Source organism: Bos indicus x Bos taurus, chromosome 4, assembly GCF_003369695.1.
Source record: "Bos indicus x Bos taurus breed Angus x Brahman F1 hybrid chromosome 4, Bos_hybrid_MaternalHap_v2.0, whole genome shotgun sequence".
Lineage (NCBI taxonomy): Eukaryota > Metazoa > Chordata > Mammalia > Artiodactyla > Bovidae > Bos > Bos indicus x Bos taurus.
Genome location: NC_040079.1, coordinates 70900138 through 70920402, shown reverse-complemented (window position 1 = coordinate 70920402; position 20265 = coordinate 70900138). Strand labels below are relative to the sequence as shown.

At 38.1% G+C, this 20265-nt stretch overlaps 1 protein-coding gene across 1 annotated transcript in view; it reads right to left on the bottom strand.

The window, feature by feature from the left end:
- Nucleotides 1-2467: 2467 nt before the first annotated feature.
- The window catches only part of SLC26A3 (solute carrier family 26 member 3), a 48635-nt gene continuing 30837 nt past the window's right edge, over nucleotides 2468-20265 (bottom strand). Inside the window, exons 9-21 of the mRNA XM_027539651.1 lie at nucleotides 17837-17984; nucleotides 17613-17726; nucleotides 17429-17506; nucleotides 14208-14303; nucleotides 12888-12994; nucleotides 11517-11586; nucleotides 11336-11428; nucleotides 9683-9778; nucleotides 9135-9368; nucleotides 7611-7665; nucleotides 4878-5020; nucleotides 4686-4754; nucleotides 2468-3052 (exon numbers count right to left, since the gene is read on the bottom strand). Coding sequence (XP_027395452.1) covers nucleotides 3029-3052; nucleotides 4686-4754; nucleotides 4878-5020; nucleotides 7611-7665; nucleotides 9135-9368; nucleotides 9683-9778; nucleotides 11336-11428; nucleotides 11517-11586; nucleotides 12888-12994; nucleotides 14208-14303; nucleotides 17429-17506; nucleotides 17613-17726; nucleotides 17837-17984 — 1327 coding nt within the window. The 3' untranslated portion in view covers nucleotides 2468-3028. The remainder of the gene's footprint in view (nucleotides 3053-4685; nucleotides 4755-4877; nucleotides 5021-7610; nucleotides 7666-9134; nucleotides 9369-9682; nucleotides 9779-11335; nucleotides 11429-11516; nucleotides 11587-12887; nucleotides 12995-14207; nucleotides 14304-17428; nucleotides 17507-17612; nucleotides 17727-17836; nucleotides 17985-20265) is intronic.

Sequence of the window (20265 nt, the reverse complement as noted above, 5' to 3'; positions counted from 1 at the left end):
TGGCCTGGAGAATTCCATGGACTGTGTAGTCCATGGGGTAGCAAAGACTGGGACAAGACTGAGCAGCTTTCACTGCCCTTCCTCACTGGTAACTAAGTTTGTTCTCTTTCTGATTTATAAGTTCATTTTTTCTATTTTTAGGTTTTGCATATAAGTGATACATGATATGTATACTTGATCAGACACCATTCTAATCACTTGGGATGCACAAGTCTGTAGAGACAGATGACCAATAAATTTCATTAAATTATATAACATGCTAGAAGTGTGATAAAATCACACTTGTCAGGAAAGTAAGAATAATGTGTTGATAGGTTTGCGATTGTAAATCGAGCAGTCTGGATAGGATTCATTGAAAAGTTGACATTTGAGCAAAGATTTGAAGTAGGTAAGAGTTAACCACATATATATGTGGAAGAACTTTCCAAGCAGAAGACAGAATCTGAAGGCTTTAAATCTGAAGGCTTTAAAGAAGCCTGGCATTCTCTGAGGAATAGCACAAATGAGTGAGTAGTAAGAAGAGGTCAGAGAGGTAATGACAGTGGAATGGAAAGATCACAGGCTTCCTAGGCCATTGTAAAGGCTTGGACTTTATTCCTCTGACATAGCAAGCCATTGTGAAGTTCTGAGCAAAGGAATGTAATGATTGGGTTCGATTTCTACACGTAAATTGAACACCTATATGATGGACACGGGTATATAATGATGAACAAAATAGATATGATCCCTGCCAATTAGGAGCTTATATTCTAACCCCTAAAGTTAGTAGTCCCTAAGTTTTCCTCAAAAAATTTTATGTTCTTTTTCAAAATACAGTGGCCAGGTAGAAAAAAAACATTAAAAAATATTACAAAAATGTAATATATATATACAACCATAATGAGAGATAATTTGTTTGATTCTGGAATTAATGTTTGCTAATTGCTTTTCTGGGTATTTTTAATTGTGCAGTGCTAAATAAGTGACTTTGGAACATATCTGTAGAATGCATCTATATTGTTCCTGAGTTTAGTCCTGCCTTGTGCTAGATCATTTGAGATAGGTTTTTGTTTCTCTGGAGAGAGAATATTTCCTAAAGGTTAAGAGCCTGAGCTCTGGAGTCAAGACTGTCTGGACTGAATTCTGGTTCTACTACCAATAGAACTAGCAAGTATATGCAATTTGGACTAATTATTTAATCTTTGAGCCTTGATTTATTTTGCTTTTCTGAAAAATGAGGATAAACGTAGAACCTACCTTATGGGGACTTTTTTGAGAGTTAAATGAGTTGGTTCTAGATATAAGGTAGAGTCAGTTGAATTTCCTGACAGATTTTTCAGCTTGACCAGCTGGAAAACTGTGGAGTTGGCATTAACTGGGGTGGAAAGATGCTAGTAGAGCTGATGAGGGGGAGAAGATCAGTAGATCAGTTTTGGCATGTAGATGTCCAGGTGAAGATGGCAGGCAAATATGAAATATTCCTCTTTGTTGGTGGTCAAGCTTGCATTTAAGACATTACGTTTCTCAGTGAGAAATTACTGTGTTTAAACAAGAATATGTATCACATGCACAAGTTAGTATTAGAAAATGATTTTGAAGATAAACCTGCTTGGCATGTATGAGCTCCAACTTTTCTTAATTTCAGTAATATAGCTGCTTCCTGACAAGTGGTTCTGTCTCCCAGTTGATCATTCGATGTCCTCTCCCCTTCAGTCTTGCTCTGATTTGTGTAAGTTTTATTTTTGTCTCCCAGCACCAATCTCTTGGCCTCTTCCTAAATCAAAGGTCAGAGTTTTTGTCCTAGTCAATTTCCAGTATTTGCTCTGAGGCAGGCAAGTCAAGGCCCAGCTCCATGCATACCCCTTACTCAAAGCATATTCACCTTAGAGGCACATTTAAGGATGAGGAAAGTGAGCCTCAAGATGTTATGGTTGAATGGATTGTGATGGAGGTGCGGTAATTGGAATGCTTGTTCCTTTTGGTTGGCAAGAAGAGCATAGAGGGCACCTTTGCTTGGGAAGATGCAGACATGTCCGTTGTATGTAAGGCATTTGTCCCACTCCCAAGGCAAATGATCAATTAAATAGGCTCATGTTTTCAATTTCTACTCCCTGCCCTCTATAAAGGAAGAGCTCTTAACCTGGGATTCATAGAGCATCATACACAAATGTGTATGTGTATTTTTTCCCCAAAGTTCATAGGGTACATGAGGCTCTGTAAGATGTCCATGACTCAAAAAGTTTAAGATACGTTGCTGTAAAGAGTGTTGAGATTCTAGTTTTTAATTAAGAGAAGATATGTAAGTAAGCCTTTGTTTTATTTTTCTGTAATTGGTTTTAAGTCAAGTAGACAAGCCCTCTCAGTAAGACTATTAATAAAGAATGAAAGAGTACTTTGACAATAAACATTAAGAAGTGGGATCTAAAACAGTTGGCACAACTTTTCCCATTAACATAGTGGCTTTATGTTGAACAGAGGCCACTGAATCTTTTACTGTTGGTGATGATGTTTAATTTCTGTTACATAAATAACAAATTTATAAAATATAAGTCTCATTGCAGAAAGGTTAGAAGGATTCTCATGTAGCAGGTTTCCAGTCAGATCACTGTAAAGAGGACTGTGAACATGTTTCAGAAAGCTAATAAGAAACTTAATAAAGCAAGACACACCTATTGTACAATTGATTTTTTTAAATGAATATATATTAGTATGAACTATATAAATTACAAGATTCAAAGCAATGGTGCAAATGCACTGCAAACTATGCACAAAAGTAGTGACTTGGATGGAAATCTGTCAGTGCTATAAAAATACTTATAAACAAAATAATTTTCTTTTGATAAATCTACAAGGTAGAAAATTAAAAGTATTTACATAATTGGTTACTAGATATGTGAAAAATATACCATGCTAGAACAATCTCGTTCCAAAGTTTGAAACATAATTTCTGTCAGAAATATTCTTCATACAATGTATGAACTTAATAACTTTCTGGGTATAAAGTTCTTCTTTATGTGATGGATGAGGATCTCTCTGAATTACATTTTGTTTAGAATTTTGTTTCAATTGGTACCTGGAAGAAGAGAGAAAGTTCTTGTTTTAAAAGACTTGTTAAGTTCTATCCCTTTTAATAATCATATCTTGTATTTAAAAGGAGTAAACATGATCAATCTGATTAAAATTGGGAGCTAGAATTTACCAGATTCACCAACAAATTTGTCTTCAATTTTAATGATCAAACGTTTTCCAGGGATATTTGGTTAATGTAGACCCATGTGACACCATGTTGTAGTAGAAGTGTATTTTTCAAAGGCCTAATTTAACCAAAATAATATAATGTGTTGTAGTAATTATTTCTTCACATTTGTTTCAGGGGCCACACAAACTCCAAGGGCTTATGTGTGCTGGCCAGGGACACTCAGATTTTACATGAATCACCACTGGTGGCATAACCACAACCGCCGATTTATCTTCCTCTAAGTAATGCAAGGGGCTTGTGTTAAATCTAAAGCTTTGATCAGACATTGGATTGAAATTCTGTTCCTTTACTTTGTCTCTTAAAATTTGGTGACAATTCTGAGTCCAGCTGCTGGGCAGAGGGTTTCTGGTAAGGCTCTCTCTATAGAATCCTCAGACAAGGTGCTAGGTGTGAATTTTCCGGGAAGCAGAATCATGGTTCCCTCACCCCTCAGGTCTATCTAAATTTCTGGAATGGCTTTTTTATCTAAGGTTTTTCTATTTGAACTCTTAATAATCATGCAAGGTTATCTTATGCTATACATTGCTTCTAACTTAAATTCCTTTCTGATACTCTTCTTAGACCTTTCTTCATATGAGAGAAGACGACAAGCATTGGATTCTTCCTTGGGACCCTCACTTCCAATAGTTTTTCACGAAAGGATAGAGCCAGTATAATATAGTCTGTAGAGCATAGATCTTGACATCAGACAGATCTTGCTTCAAATCCTGTTGCTGTCAATTTGGTGCATGACCCTAAGCAAATTAGTTTAACTCTGAGCCCTTCTAATTTCCTCATTTGTGAAATGAAGATATCTTCTTTGCATGTTGTTGTAAAAATTGAGATCATGAATGTAATGCACCTACCATATACTTGCTTTATAGGGGATACTCATTTTGATTTGTAGTTCTGCTTTTCCCAAACTAGGGACAGACCTTTAAAGGACTGAATATTCTAGAAATGAATGTTGTAGAATGGAATGGCACTATACAGTTAAATGATTCAGCAACTCTTTCTAGTAAGGAAGTGAAGGAACCTAACATTCAGCACTGAGCTAGATCCTGGCTGGGGGCTTCCCATGCCTGTAGGGGTCAGGAAGTGTATTTAGCTTCTCAGCTCCATCATGAATTCGTCTGTAGCTGGAAATAGTATTTCCTTCCCTGCCTCATGGATTATGACGAGACCAGAATAAGATCTTGGTTGTAAATACTTTGAAAACATAAAACATTCTCTTTCTGTATGCTCATTATTGCACTAAGAGGTCTAGTATCACTGTTTTCCATCTCTTTTTATATTGATCTGAGTTTATTTTCCCCTAATGTCCCTATTAGATTGGGATTGCTTCAGTTTTCTAGGCTCAAACAGGTGCTGGACTTTCTATAGCGTGCTGGAAGAGGCCTCAGCATTTTTGAAAGTTCTTTGTCATACTGTCTATATATATGTACATAAACCTGCTGAAGATTCTTACCTGACATTCCCGATTACGTAATCCTCCGTTTGTATTGATGGTGAAATCATCAAGTTTTGCTTCTACTTCCTGAGAAAACCAAGATGGAATTAAGAATTAGGAATATGCTTTTTAATATTGAAAAATAAAGAGAAATTTAAGAAGTACAGGTGGTTGTTTATACAAATGTGAAAGTTGCCCAAAAGTTGATACCTGACTGGGATTAAACTTTGAAGTACTGTAATCTTTCTTCATCAAAATATGCAAAACAGCATCATGGATTGTTAAGAAAAATATTGAGTCCTTGACTTCATCATCAAAAAATTCACACCGTGTAAGCTTTTCAATGAAGTCATCTGAAGAGAGGAAAGAAAGAATAACAGAAAGAAGTTAAGTGTTTGACCATGGGTTTCTCTTTGAGGTTGGGGACTTGAATGTCTGTTTTCAAATGTGCATTTCACTGATGTTCGGTAAAGTGTTTGGGAGTTGCCCTAGTACAATATTAGCGTACCATTAGTACAATGTCTTCTGGAACTGACGGGCATCTTTCTAATAAAATTACATGTAGAATACCTTTATGTAAACAAAAAGGATCAAATGAGAAACACTTTTAGGCAGGAGCCTTGTGGGTTAATTTCTCTTATTAATAACAGGAGCTTCAAAGGTGGCTTATTACTAAAAATGGAGGTTCTGCCAAAATAGAACATATAGTCACGGACCAATGTCATGGTTCTGAATTTACCAATTAGCTTACTGTAGTCCATTTTACTAAAGCTTCTGGATACCATCAGAAAACATCTTCCTTGGCTCCCTCCATTACCTTTCCAGTAATCTTTGAGGAATTACTACTATTCTTGGAAGAACTAACCTGCAGCTTTGGCTCAGATCAGTCAATCAAATATTGCCTCATGTCTGTTATATGCAAAGCTCTGGCTGGGTAGGATCAAAAGATAAATTAGACATGAATCTTGCCCTCGAGGAAGACAGAGCACATATATACTATCTTAATGAAAAGTGTAGAATCATAGAGGCAGGAAGCAATCTAATTTTTTAAATTAATGTTTTTTCTTGGTTCCTAAAATAATGCCTAGCATATAGTAGGTCCTCACATTGTTGTCAAATGAATAAGAGGGGCACAGATCATGTGCTATGGAAATTCATAGAGAGAAGGGTAAAGGTTATTTCCTCTTGGCAGGATTCTGGGTTAGTTAATGAAGCAGATACCATTTAAAAGAATGCCTAGGATTTGGGGAGAGAGGAGGAAGAGAAGGTATGAAAGCGTGGAGGTGGGGAAGTCTGTTCACAGGGAAACTCAACAAGGACAAGACCTAGCAGTTGCTGCAATAGAGGGAGATGAGGGCATTGTGGTCGTCAGGATGCAGGTGGCACTCAGTGAGCAAGGGTGATGATCTTAGTTAAGGACCTAGAAGGATGCCAGGCAGCAGAGGCAGCAGGATGAGATGGTTTCAAGAGACCTAGGATGATGGAAGAGTAAAATTGTTTAATGGATTACTGAGATTAAGAGGATATTTTTAATTATAAGGAACCCTTGAAACTAGAGTAGATCTGTAGATTTTATGGACAGGAGCCAGTACAGAGAAAAATTAATGCCAGTTTCATACCTCCCTCAATTTCACTTGTCCTCCCGTCCCTAAAATGCTTTCTCCCCGACACTTTTAAGATTGATTCGTTCACTTTATTCCAGTCTCTGCTCAAATGTTGAGTTTCTGGACATCCTTAATCACCTATGTAAAATAGCATTACCCCTATTGCTCTATGTCTCAACCCTGATTTTTTTCTTCACAGCATTTATCATTACCTGAAATATCTTTGTTTATTATCAAGCTTTCCCACTGGACTATAAGCTTCATGAGAAAGATTAATGGGATGAGTCAGAAAATGGGAGAACATTCTAGGGATGGACAAGGACACTGATTAGTTCTTTCAGAGGACTTAGATGAGAAATGATAAGGAGCTGTATTAAAGCTGTAGAAATGGAGAGGAAGAGACTGATTCAATATGAAATATTCATGGTGACTCACCGAATATAGAGGAATGGGGAGGAGAGATTAAAGATGGCTCCAAAATTTGTACTTTGGGCAACTGGGTGGGTATGTGGTGATGCAGTGACCAAGATAGAAAAGGAGAAGTAGTAGTTGGGGGGATGTATGTATTTAGTTTTGAATGTGTGTATCTTAGGTAGTTGGAGGACATCCAGATGGTTGAATACACAGGTCTGCTGCTCAGAAAAAAGGTCTGAGCTGGAGATACAGTTTGTGGGTTCATTAACATATAGATAGCAGTGTGGATAGGAACCAATGTGAGATACTGCAGAGCTCTGAGAGTGGTGGGAAGGGACTCAGAAGAAAGGTCTTTCAAAAGTCAGGGAGACAGAGGCCAAAGAAAGAGCCCGCTGTTAAAGCTACAAGAGAATGAGGCTGGGATGGGGGTGGTTGATCTTTGACAACGTGGATATCATTGATGACCTTGGCAAGGGCAGCCTCATCAGTGAAGTGAAGTAGAAACCAGGTAATTATGGGTGGCTAATTCAATGGAGGCAAGGAAGAGAGTAAACAAACCTACTTTTTTAGGAAGTTTACAGTAAACTGTGGTTACATATTCACTCCTTTGCTGCCTGTTAAACTAGAATTCAAATTGTAAAGTTAACTATGTGTCAGATCAGATCAGATCAGTCGCTCAGTCGTGTCCGACTCTTTGCGACCCCATGAATTGCAGCACACCAGGCCTCCCTGTCCATCACCAACTCCCGGAGTTCACTGAGACTCAACACAACTCAAATATAAAGATGCTGTTTCCCTGGAGATTGCTGTTGGAAATCTACAAATTAGACCTTCTTGGTGATCATAAAAAATGCCTGTTCTTTGGAGAAACTGTCTAGATTGAGAGCTAGCAGTAAAGGGATTATCAGAAAATAAAACAATTTACCGTCAGTTCCAACAATATACACATCTACCTGGATCCTGATAAATTCTTGCAGAATCTGTTAAAAAGAAAGCAGATCTTCCTTAGGGAATAGTTTCACTTGTCAGAAACGTAAAGAAAACTATCATAATTGTGTCTTATGCTAATATGTTGCTTTCAGAGCCCTTTACATTTTGAAAAGAGATAATACTATAGAGATACTAAAATTAATAACAAGGCTCTATGACAGAAGTCTAAAGGAAAGAACTCTCCTCTTCAGTAAAAAGTTAAAGATGATCATTCTTGAGGGAAGTATAATGAAAAAATGTCTGCTCTGATTCACAAGAGGAACTCTGATGTAATTTTTAAACAGTTTATTCTATGGAATGATCTTTACTAGAGCTTTCTATCTATATAAAAGTTTTAAAAAACCCATAACCCATATGTTGTTCATTATTCCTGTCCACAGTGCCTGAATGTGTCTAGCACCAAAGAATCTTTATCCATTTTCCTGGTCTCTAGGCTCATAACAAATGCCAGTAGTGATGTGAGAAAGGTTATAAAAGGTAAGGAAAGTAGCTTGTCCCGTTTACATTAATATCAGTAGTGATCATTAATATCACTATTATTATCATCAGTAAAAACTTGGAGGCTGTACTGGGCTGAAGTAAGAATTGGGACCTTCAGGAAACCTAATGTAGAGTCCCTGTCCTTTGTGCTATATGCCAAGATCAAAAAATAAATGTTATGTGTATTTCTCCTTCAAAACAAAAATAAATAGACAAAAGCAAACAAAGCAAAGTCTCAAAGGTCATGTGATACTAAGATTTTTTTAAAAGGTTAAGTTTGAAGGAGATGAAATTAATCCTGTTTTCTAATTTTATATCCAGTTCACCTATACTTAATAGATCTTAGCTCAGTTTTTATGTAGGCAGATTTCTGTTTAAAAAAAAAAGCAAAAGAGGGGGATGTGGCATTCTTAAATTTTCTTTATATCTGTTTCAGCATTTCTGTTAGAAACTCTTTTAGAAACGTTGACAAACCTGTGGTAAGGAAACAGCTTGCAACCAGATTGTTCCAGTTCTGTTTTTTAAAATCATATGTGACATATATTCTTTCATATATCTAACTTAAAAAAAAAGGACAAATTGTTATATAGCCAAGTTAAAATTCATTGGCTTATGACAGATGAGGATGAAAATAAAAGGACCACTATTCTACTTTCTTGCAAGATCTCTATTTCAGGACAATTTAGATAGAACCCCCCCAAGGATTTGAAGCACAGCAGAATTGGAATTTAATAGGATTGTGAGCAGTATTGTCTATAAGCACATGTTAGAAATTATATGCAGTCTCATGGGAAATGCACTTTTAAAGAGTTCACCAAACACACCCCACCTGCACTCCCTCCATGAAATATTCTAAGATTAAATTTTACTTCTGCTTAAGCATGCATGTGTTATCTAAAGGAAGATCCGTCCACATGTACAAATTTTTTTTTTAACCTTTAGTCACTGATTAGTTGTTTTCATTCAGGAAAAAAATTACCGTTTTGAGACCTCTCATTGAAGAAACATCAAGAAATGACACTGCTGAAAAGTCAAGAATGAGGCTGTGGAGGTTGATTTTAGGGACCACAATGTTGAGAGGAAGATTAGCATTCCAGTCTATTTGGAAAGGCAGGTCTTTGGTATTGATGGGCTGATCCAGCTCTTCAATCTTATCATTGTCCAGCTCTTCATCAGAATCTTTAAAGCCATCAACAGTACATATAAATCCTTTCTGCAAGAGAGGATACTCACATGTATAAAAACTCTGACCAAGAAAAGCACTGAATGTCAAGGTAAACCAGTGAATTTCTGAAGCATAGAGTCAAAGTTGGCTCAAGTGATGGGATTTTAATTATTTTATTTGGAGAATAAAAATTTTCCCTGGAGAATACAATTTTAAAGAGACCCCTAAAAATATGACACTAATCGACACACGAAGTACCTTGTTTATCTGCCATTTCATTAAAAGGAAGGGAACCAACCACTTGAACTACATTTTACTAAGCTTTTAGCTGTAATATGTAGAAATGTGAGAAAGAAGCTTACTGGTGTTACTTGTAGCAGGCCTTTCTTCTGCAGTTTTCGGATTTTCTTCAAAGCCTTGTTGCGCTTGCGAAGAATTCGAAGTGGACGAAAGCCAATCTGAAAAACCATTGCTGTGTTACAAGAATGCTGAATATTCTGCTACTTGTATAGCATAATTCTACTTATATAACCTAATTCTAGCTATAGTATAATTCTACTTAATTAAATGGGATAGTTATAGCATAATTAAATGGGATGGGTTGAGGGACTGGGACATATATGAAAGATATTTACATTAAAATTAAAATTTGCATTGAAATTCAAAATTTAACATCATCATTGAGGGCATTGTATCAGACCTATGGTCTGCTACTCCGTGTGGAGTTAACTAACATTCAGAAACCTCTGTACCATTCAGGTCTTATCCCTAGAGTATCCACAAATGGATCTAAACTGTATTTGAAGTTTTTGTTTTCTTTCCACAAAACCCTTAGGGAATTTCATTTTATTTTTTTCCATTTGTTGAATATGAGTCGTATCTAATTAGTATCCTGCTTCTAGATATTTTTTATTCTATTAGAATTTTTACAATTATACTTTATAATATCTATTATATGAGCTTTTTATAATTTTAGTATTAGATCTGAGGGTAACTTTCATTTTTTCCTTTCCAAAACAAATGTGTTCTTATTGCAGTAATATTTAGCTCCAGAGTAATAAGTACGTGTGTGCGTGCTTAGTCACTTCAGTCTTGTCTGACTTTGCGACTCCATGGACTGTAGACCACCAGGCTCCTCTGTCCATGGGATTCTCCAGGCAAGAATACTGGAGTGGGTTGCCATTTCCTCCTCCAGAGGATTTTTTTGACCCAGGGATCAAATCCTCATCTCTTATGTCTCCTGCATTGGCAGGGGGGTTCTTTACCACTGACACCACCTGAAAGCCCAGAGTAATAAGGAGGATCAAATTATATAATAAAAAACCCTTGACCAAAAAATGTAGTGAGATGAAAAGATACTAGATTAAGTGAAAAGAACAGCATCTAAAGCCAGATAGACAATCTGATCCCATTTTTGTAAAAAAAAAAAAACTTGGGTAGAAAGATATTTGATGCATAACAGATGACTAAAAATAGTTAGGGCTTAAGGCAAGCTCTATGTGAGGGACAGAGTGGACCAGAAGGAACATGAGAGAGTGCTGAGCTTTTGTTTCTTAACCTTAAAGTCTGCTTTTTTATCAGCTTCTTTCCAGTCCACCAGGGACACTAGTTGTTATTTAGTGTTAAATATTCATTTATATTTTATTTATTCATTTCTAAGTATTCACTTGCTATCCTGAATCTCTTCAATGATGCAGTCAAATATTGTTTCTGAAGTTGATTCCCAAGGAAAATCTATAGGAGACCATCTATCTTACGGTAAGTCTTTTTACTTTACAGCAATATATAATAAAAAGAGTCTCTATATTGGACCTTATATAAAGAGTCTCATTTCCTAACATGTTAATGGACCCCTTATAAGATAGTTCCACCTGGGACAAAGGATACAAAAATATGAACACTACGCATCTGCAGTATATGTAAAATCAGTGACCCTCCTCCTTGTTATAGAATAAGCATTTCATTCCTAGGTATTCAGTGGAATTAAAAAAAAAATTAATAACCCCAAACCTTACAGCATCGATAAGTTTCTGCTTAAAGAAACTAATGTTTGCAAAGTAGATAGGAGATGGACATCTGAAAATCTTCACGCCTTCTGGTTCATATATCTGTAAGGCAGATAAATCATATTAGATGGTGCCCATTAGATTTATGTTAATATTACTTAGCAAATAAGAGTAAAAAAATGAACCTTACTTCAGAATAATCTTTTCTATTCTTATAGATGTTGCTCCTTCCAACGTTAGCCAGCATGCTGCATTTGGGACTGTAGGGAAAATCAACACCAAGTGAATCATTCATGCATATTTATTAAGCCTATAAGGCTAATGCTGGTGTTTTCCTAGCATCGCAAAGCAGGCTCACTTATCCAATTTAAAATTTAAAGATTGGAAAATTCTCATGCCATCATGCCCTAGAGGGCAAACACCTTGTTTGACTGACCCTCCCACAGCTCCGAAACTGTCTCCTCTCCCATCTCCCACATCCAGTTTACAAAGCACTTCCATATGCCTTTGCCATTTTGATTGCCATTTTGATTCTGAATATTACAGTTATTGGGTGAAATAAGGCAGATACAATAACCTTGTTGTATGGATGAGGACATGGAGAAGTATTATGACTTGCCTACAACCGCTCAATTTGTCTCATGTTTGATGAGTCCCAAAGAAATGAATGAAATAAGTGAATAGAAGAGTGTAGGAACATCTCAATGTAAATGTATTCCATCAGTCCATCAAATTTAAGTATGATAACACCTTCTGTTCTAGAACACCTTAGATCCCAAGAAGCTTTCTCTCTCTGTCACGTCATATAATCCATCAAAAACTGAGTGACCACATGGTGGTGATATTTTATAACAGATTTAAGAATCCAGAAGATGTTTGGACGGGAAATCTGTTTGAATTCTGTTAAAAAATCAAGACTTCTAAGTGGCTTTTGTGGCATTTTAGGTTGAAAGGGGCCTTTGAAAAGTTCTCTAAATCCAGCTCCATGATTTCCAGGTGGGAGTCCAATCTAACAACCTGCCCAGAGAAACAACCCTCCCTCAGACACACAGAATCTCAGAATCTTCTCAGGAACACTTGCCCTGTGTTTAACAAGTCTGAGGCAAAGACAGTAAACTTGCTCAGAATTACTTCCAGTTTATAGCTGGGTAAACAGACTCAGAGATTTATGATTTATTTGAATTGTTGTCAAAGAAGGAAGCAGACCAACAACTGGTAGGATTCGGCTGATGTAAGGTTGGGCCATCTTTTGCCATCAGGCCTTGGAGTGAGGCAGAATAGACTGGCCAATCCTCTTTTCTTTTCTTTTAGCAGGGTGGGGTTTGCATTGTAAGGCTTGTGGGATCTTAGTTCCCCAACCAAGAATCAAACCCACACCCCCTGCACTGAGAGTGCAGAGTCAACCACTGGACCACCAGGGAAGTCCCAGTCTGGCCAGTCTTGATAGATTTGCATACTTATCAACTAAACTGCTTTCCCCCTAACCAGTGACAGGTTTTTTTCCTCCTCTGACCCAGGCAACTCAAAGCCTGCAAGGATGCAGACCACAATGAGCACTTACAACTGAGTCCTGAAGACGATAGTCAGGAGCTGAAATGCCACACTAGCTGCCAGGCCTAAACCGAGCCCCAGGACAACGGCAAAGATGAAGGTCATGACCCAGATTAGCTGTCAAAAAAAAGCAACACATACATTACCGTTTACTACTCTGATTCAAATACAGTGTCCTAGCTTCAGAGCTATAAGAAAGCATGAACTTCTAGGGCCCAAAGCAGAGGTCAGGAGTACACAGTAGAAGGGAGCTGCCTTCTGGTCATTCTGCTGGCTCAGGTTCAGAAGCTGCAGAAGCACAAGCAAATCTTTTCAAAAATCCCAAGAGAGTGTATCCATTTTCTAATCCCATCCCTGAACCAGTTAAGGAAATGACTGAATCTGTCCTAGCTAAAATTCCAGAACCGGTTGCTGTTTGTTATTAATCAGTAGAATCTGGACTAATATCTTACTTTTGGTCTGCTGATTTAATTAAAGGCTACTGTCTCTGCCAGGGGCTTCCCTAGGGGGCCCACCTAGTAAAGAATCTGCCTGCAATGCAGGAGACCAGGGTTCAATTCCTGAGTCAGGAAGATGCCCTGGAGAAGAGAATGGCTACCCACTTTAGTATTCTTGCTTGGAGAATTCCATGGACAGAGGAGCCTAGTGGGTGGGCTATAGTCCATAAGGTCACAAAAAGTTGGACACGACTGAGCGACTAACACTTTCATCTGTACCAGACTCCTAGCATGTCCCAAAAGTTACAAGTCCCGAACACTGATCTAGCAGCTGCAAAACTAAACCTGGCTTATTACTTTATGCTTGTTAAGAACCATAGGCTATGTTAACAAGCCTTTTTACACCGCAGACTTTGACCCTGATGTAATTTAGGGACACAGCTTCTCAGAGCAAGGCTTGTTGAGAGTGAGGGGAGCCTTTACAGAGTGTTTCCAAAAGGGATGTTCAGAATTTGAGTTCTTCATAGATTCTCTGGACACTGCCATATGAGGTAATGAAGACCAGAAGCAATGAATACGGTAAGATTCAGAGTTTCTGTGGCATTAGAGATAACTACAAGAATTTTAAGAAGAGATCTAAGAAGTTTTCTCTTTGTGCTTCATGGACTATTTCCTACTTGTAAGTAACTCATCCTTTTTCATTAAAATCCCAGAGAATAATCATTAGAGTGTGCAGTTTCAAGATAAAACTTAAATAAATAAAACAAACTTAGGTTATTTGAACAGGTAGATAGAAACAAAATTTCCCTTTGTTTACAATATAAATATACATTTTACATCAGCATTAAAATGCAATTCCAGTTCTTCTCTCAGATAATATCACCTCTACTTACACAATCATACTTATCCTTTCGCCACAATCTTCGTATTTCCACAAACTGCATCAGCATTCCTTTCAAGTTTCCAAGTGCTAAAGCTGCCAGGACAGACTGTAGAAAGAGCAGATGTACTTTGAGATAATCCAATAACCATATAGAAGCAAAGGTGAAGGCTGTAGATAAGTGAATCCTTTCAAGGGCCTCAAAGCCTATCAAACGATACACCCTTTTCCTGTACAATGCCAATGCATAGCACAGCAGCCCTGGAACTCTGACCTATCCCAGGTATGATTTTGGCTCCACCACAGTGACAGGGACATGCCATCTGATAGCACTTACTCATCTGTACCTGGGGACAGAGAAAGGCAGATCTGAAGACCTGTGACTGAAAGCAATTCTTTCTAATCAGAGATAGTCTAGTGTGTGTCTGTTTACTGTAGTAGGGAGTGGGTGTTGCTCTTTGTTAAAAAAAAAAAAAAAAAAAACTCAGGGAGAAGCTTCAGTTCAATTCAGTTCACTCACTCAGTCGTGTCTAACTCTTTTTGACCCCATGGACTGCAACACACCAGGCTTCCCTGTCCATCACCAACTCCTGGAACATGCTCAAACTCATGTCCATTGAGTTGGTGATGCCATCCAACCATCTCATCCTCTGTCCTCCCCTTCTCCTCCTGCCTTCAATCTTTCCCAGCATCAGGGTCTTTTCAACGAATCAGTTGTTTGCATCAGGTGGCCAAAGTACTGGAGCTTCAGCTTCAGCACCTGTCCTTCCAGGGTCAATGTACTGGTTTTGATATTGCAGTGTAGCTGTGTAAGATGCCACCCTTGTGGGAGCTGGATGAAGGGTTCATAGAACTCTGTACAATAAGCCTCCTGCTTTGGGGATCTTTAGTATAACACAAGTCAAGTGCAACTTGCAAAGGAGACATGTTATTTTCTTCTTTTCATTAATTTGTACCTGGTCAATATTCCATGGAAAAACAATTTGAAACTAGGTAAATAACAAAGGGGCTTCCCTGGTGGCTCAGTGGCAAAGAATCTGCTTGCCAATGAGAAGACTCAGGTGCGAACCCTGGATCAGGATGATTCCCTGGAGAAGGAAATGGCAACCCACTCCTGTATTCTTGCCTGGGAAATCCGATGGACAGAGGAGGCTGGCAGGCTACAATCCATGGGGGTCTCAAAAGAGTCCGACTTAAACTACTTAGTGACTACTTAGTGACTAAACACCCACAAATAAGAAGGACCTACTGTATAACACGGGGAACTATACTCAGTATCTTCTAATAAGGGAGAAGAATCTGAAAAAGAATATATATGTATAATTGAATCACTTTGCTGTACACATGAAACTAACAGCATTGTAAATTAACTATACATCGATTAAAATTTTTTTAATTAAAAAAATTTGTAACAGTTTACAATGAAATACATACACAATAACTCCTTAAAAAAAATAAAGATTACAGAGCATTGAGAAGCCACAGGCAGGGAAAGGGGGATCATTTTTACCAGGAACCGGCTATCCTGACTGTAGTTGATACTAAGGATTAACTATTAAAAAAACGCTTAGAACTCCGCTGATACTTAGTAAGTGCTAAAGGAGCATTCATTCTTAGCTATCGTGAAAGGTTATTTTGCCTTCATATGATAAAAGCAGACCAGTTATTTAGATGAAACAAAAAACATTATAGACACAGTGATCTAAGAATTGTCAGATGGATCCTTTACAGAGTAGGGCCTTTGATTAACATCCTGGCCAGCGTTGTTGGTGTCGTTTATTCACGAAAGAGATAGGATTTTAAGTGGCAATTGCTTTTTTTTTTTAGTTTCTCCAAATTGAAGTGGGTGAGGTAGAGACCAAGGATACACACAGGAAGAACTACACCAGGCCGAATTCTCTATGTAGGGGGGTTGTGTGTGCATTTATTTTTATTGAGATATACATTGTTACACATAATATTTCTTCAGGGGTGACTTTTTGACTCCTTTTATGCCACTCCTTTGGAAATCAGGTTAGCATAGTAAGAATGCATAATTTTGACAACAAGTACTGTGCACTGTTTGGCCAGGTTTGGGATAACCATATCAGGACACCAGAAACCTGGGATAAAACTCATGTTCCAGCTACCAACCAACCAAGAAAAAGGCCTAGATAAAAACCAATAGACTTTGGTGGACTGTGTCCTCTGTCTATGTCCTCTGTAGTCAGAGGTATAACTGGATGTTTGTAGAATAACAACAATAATAATCTCCCCAATAAAGGGTATCATTGGTTAAGTGTTTATCATGTGCCACACCCTGGACTAAATATTAATACTTCACATGCCCTATTTCATTTAATTTTCACAACAACTCTGTGAAGTGGGTGCTATTTCCCTCTCTATTTTACAAATGGGCAACTTGAGGTTCAGAGAGGTTAAATAATCTGCCTAAAGCACAGAGATAATAAGCAGCAGAGCAAGATTGGAAGAAGGTCTATAGGACTAGAGCCAGTGCCCTCTGTACTACCTCAAAATCACATTAACACCAAAAAGAACAATATATTGACCATCATTTGGTTTCCTACAGATCCTGTGTTTCCTAGGGCCCGCTGTTATTTTTGTAACCTGGGTACTGCAGTGACGGACAAAGCATAACACTACACCCTCAAAAATTACAGTTCCAAAGAGGCAGACAGAGGAGCATGAGGGTAAAGGTGCAAGGTCAAAGTCTAGCCATTTGCTCCCATCCATCAGTCTGACCGTTTTGGTCTTGGAGTCAAACCACACTCTGGGAGCTGCAGGGCGTACTCCTAAGAACAAGTTGTGTGGTTGGTAGTACCATTCTCTGAATTCCATACAGGCCTCAATGGCATCAACCTTTAAGAAAATCTTCACTTTAGTCAACCCATACAGAAGCTTCAGTGCCAGGGTGCCTTCCAATCTAAACATTAATCATATCTGGGGTAAACACATAGAGACTGAAGAGTAGAGTTGATCAGCAGAGTAGAACTGATAAGGCAGTGTAGAGTTTTAAGAGTAGCGTTGTTGGGTATTTGCATTCCTAACATTTATAAAATAGTGCCAGGAGAGAAAGAAATATTTTTGGCCCATGGAATACTGGCGAAGAAGAGTACTTGAGAGTTTGTAGATACTCATTTTCCCTAGTTTAGTTTATCCCTCCTGAGTTTAAGAACCAGAGCCCTCGATTCATCATCTAAGGAGAGAGATGTCAGCCTGAGGGATGAGTGCTACCTTTTGTAGAGGCTCCAAGAGAAATCCGATGGCAACGATGACAATCAGCACAATGATAGCAGAGATAAGGCCAGCTATCTGTGGAGAGGAGAACATTCTCATCACAAACTCAACTTTCCCCCAGGGTTCCAAATCCCCATTGACTCAAGCAAAGATGGGCCTCTTAGCAAAGACCCCCCAGGACCTGAGTTTTGCCTCCTGTACTCTCCTGGACCCCTGATCTGGAGAGAGAGGTACTTGCTGCAAATCCTCTGAACGATCCACCAAATATGTTACCTGCTCCCATGGCGATCAACTCCTGACAGGAGAGCAAGAAGGAATCTTTTTTAGATGCAGCACATCAATATTATGTATGCAAAGTAGTATTTCAAGTTGCCTAATTAGACCCACTGTCGGTTGTATACTTACCTGATTGCCATCAATGGGATAATCATACTTGAGGGAGTAGACGCTGGCCACAGAAAAGGCCACTGCAAAGCCAACAATGGCAATGCCAAAGCAGTCTCCAATGGTATCTTGGAAAGTCTGCCTGCTAGGTATGATAGGGGCCTGAAACCTGAAATTGAAATTAAGCAAGTCAGAATGTTGCCCACCTGGTTAGAAGCCTTCAACAGCATCCATGTATCCTCAGGAAAAAGTCCAAATTCCTTAGCAATGCCCCAATGGCCCCTTCCCCCACATCTTGCTTAATTACTACCATTTCTCAGAATTTAGATTCCAGCTAGACCAAGTTTTCTTTGTTTCTCATCACCCATCCTCTCCCACCTTGGAAGCTTCTAATTTGCTGTTCCCTCTGCCTGAACCATTCCCTTCAATCCCATCGTTCCCTCCAGAAAGTCATTTCTCATCCCCAAGGTCAGGGTTAGGTGAGATTGTCTGTGCTTCTCCAGTGTTTGATTCCTCCTGTTTCCATCCGCCCTCCCAACCGGAAACTCTCACCCAGACCCAGAGCAGGGACAATGACTAGTTCACTGTTTTAGGACCAGGATCAAACACTTTTCACAGCATATATCAGGTGGTCAGTATTTGTTGAGCAAGTCAATGAATGAATGAATGCATTCTAGGCTGAGTTGTGCCTTTCAAGTATGACTAGCAAGAATTTAGCACCACTGAATACCTTGCAATCTGTTATCTTAATGTTGAAAAGCAATGCTGCCTGGATTTGATATAAGACTGTAAAACTAGTCCAATGATAGTGATAAATCTGATATGATTTTGCTAGTATAGCTACATTACAGTGTACATTTAGATCAATATAAGCTTCCTGCAAAACATCTCAGATCCCAGTTGTATTGTGACATTGGTTTACAAAGCATTGCTCATGATACCTCCAATAGTTATCCATAGATGAAGGCTCTTTGAGCAAATACAGTTCTGAGACAAGTAAAGCAAGATATATTTCCCTCCATTGATAACAATAAACTTTCATGGGAAACTCTCAGCAAACAAGCGCTGGACTCTGCCCTGAGCTCCACTAATCAGCTACAGCCAACTGCAGCCGTGATGGAGAGTGGGTTTCCATTTAAAGTGAGATTGTGTCAGGCAAACACTGAAGTCACAGAGGATATGTCTGTGTTTATACTTCATGGACTTAGAGCAGTTAAATAACATTTACTAAAATGTTCAGCTCCTATAAACATCTGTTTCTGATGTAAAACTTATTACAACAGGGTTAACTGGGTCCATTCAATTCTTTTTTAATTGCTGTTCATGTTTTGTAAGTGTTAGTACAGTTTTAGCTCTAATTTTGAAGGAGAACTATTATTTCATATTCTGCAGCTTTTACAAATCAGAAAGTTAGCTAGGAACATTATATATGTAAAATATAAAATGAATGATACAATTTGCATTTTATACAAAATACCCAGAAGCCTGCTATTATTATTTTGTTCTAGCCTCTAAATGCCATAGGCAGAATGATGTGATGGGGATTTGCAGTCTGAAAACTGGACTGATTTCCTGGCTGTGCTACTTACCCAGGTTCCTCATTTGTAAAGTGCTGATAATAACACTTGTTCTCTTTTCTTCATAATTTTTGTGGAAGGTTCAAATAAAACAATGAATGTGAATACTATTCACATACTGTAAAGTACAAAGTGCCTCTTAGCTACTATTACAGTGTCCCTCTGGAATCTGAATATATCCTTGGTGTTCTGTTTACTATTTCAATGATCTCTCTCCTTTAGCCAAGTATTTGCATTCAGTGTACATGACTTCACAAAGTCACTTCTAAGATGTCATATTCATTAATAGCAGATTAGCAATAATTAATAATCATTATCTTTCACTTATATTCTATTTGCAAACACCAATGGGCATTTAAAATGTTCACTCAATCATCGCTCAGGAGAAGTGGGAGTGTGAAAAGCATGTAAAGTGTCTGGCACAGTAATTTAGGTGATAAATTAAGAATAGCAGTAGTGCAGTTTGAATACTTACAGTAGGCCAGGCACTTTAGGACATCACATGCATTAATTAACTCACTTAATTCTTACAAAAATCCTATGTAATAACTACTATTTTTAGCCCCATTTTTTACAGCCAAAGATATTAAGGCACAGAGTTTAATTATTTGCTCAAGGTCAGGAAGTGAGTCTGGAGTAAATTCTAGGCACTCTGCCTCTAGAAAGCATGAATTTGCTTACTGGGCTACACTGCCTCTCTGTAGGGTATGATGATCTATAAATATGTCACCCGCTTCTTCACCCACACATACTGTGGAGAGATGTCCGTTGACATTTAAAATACATTTACTAAGTAATGTCACTGTAACTCAGTGATCTTAAGTTTATCTTTTATTTCCAACATCCTTCTGACAAGATAAAGTATAATCACTT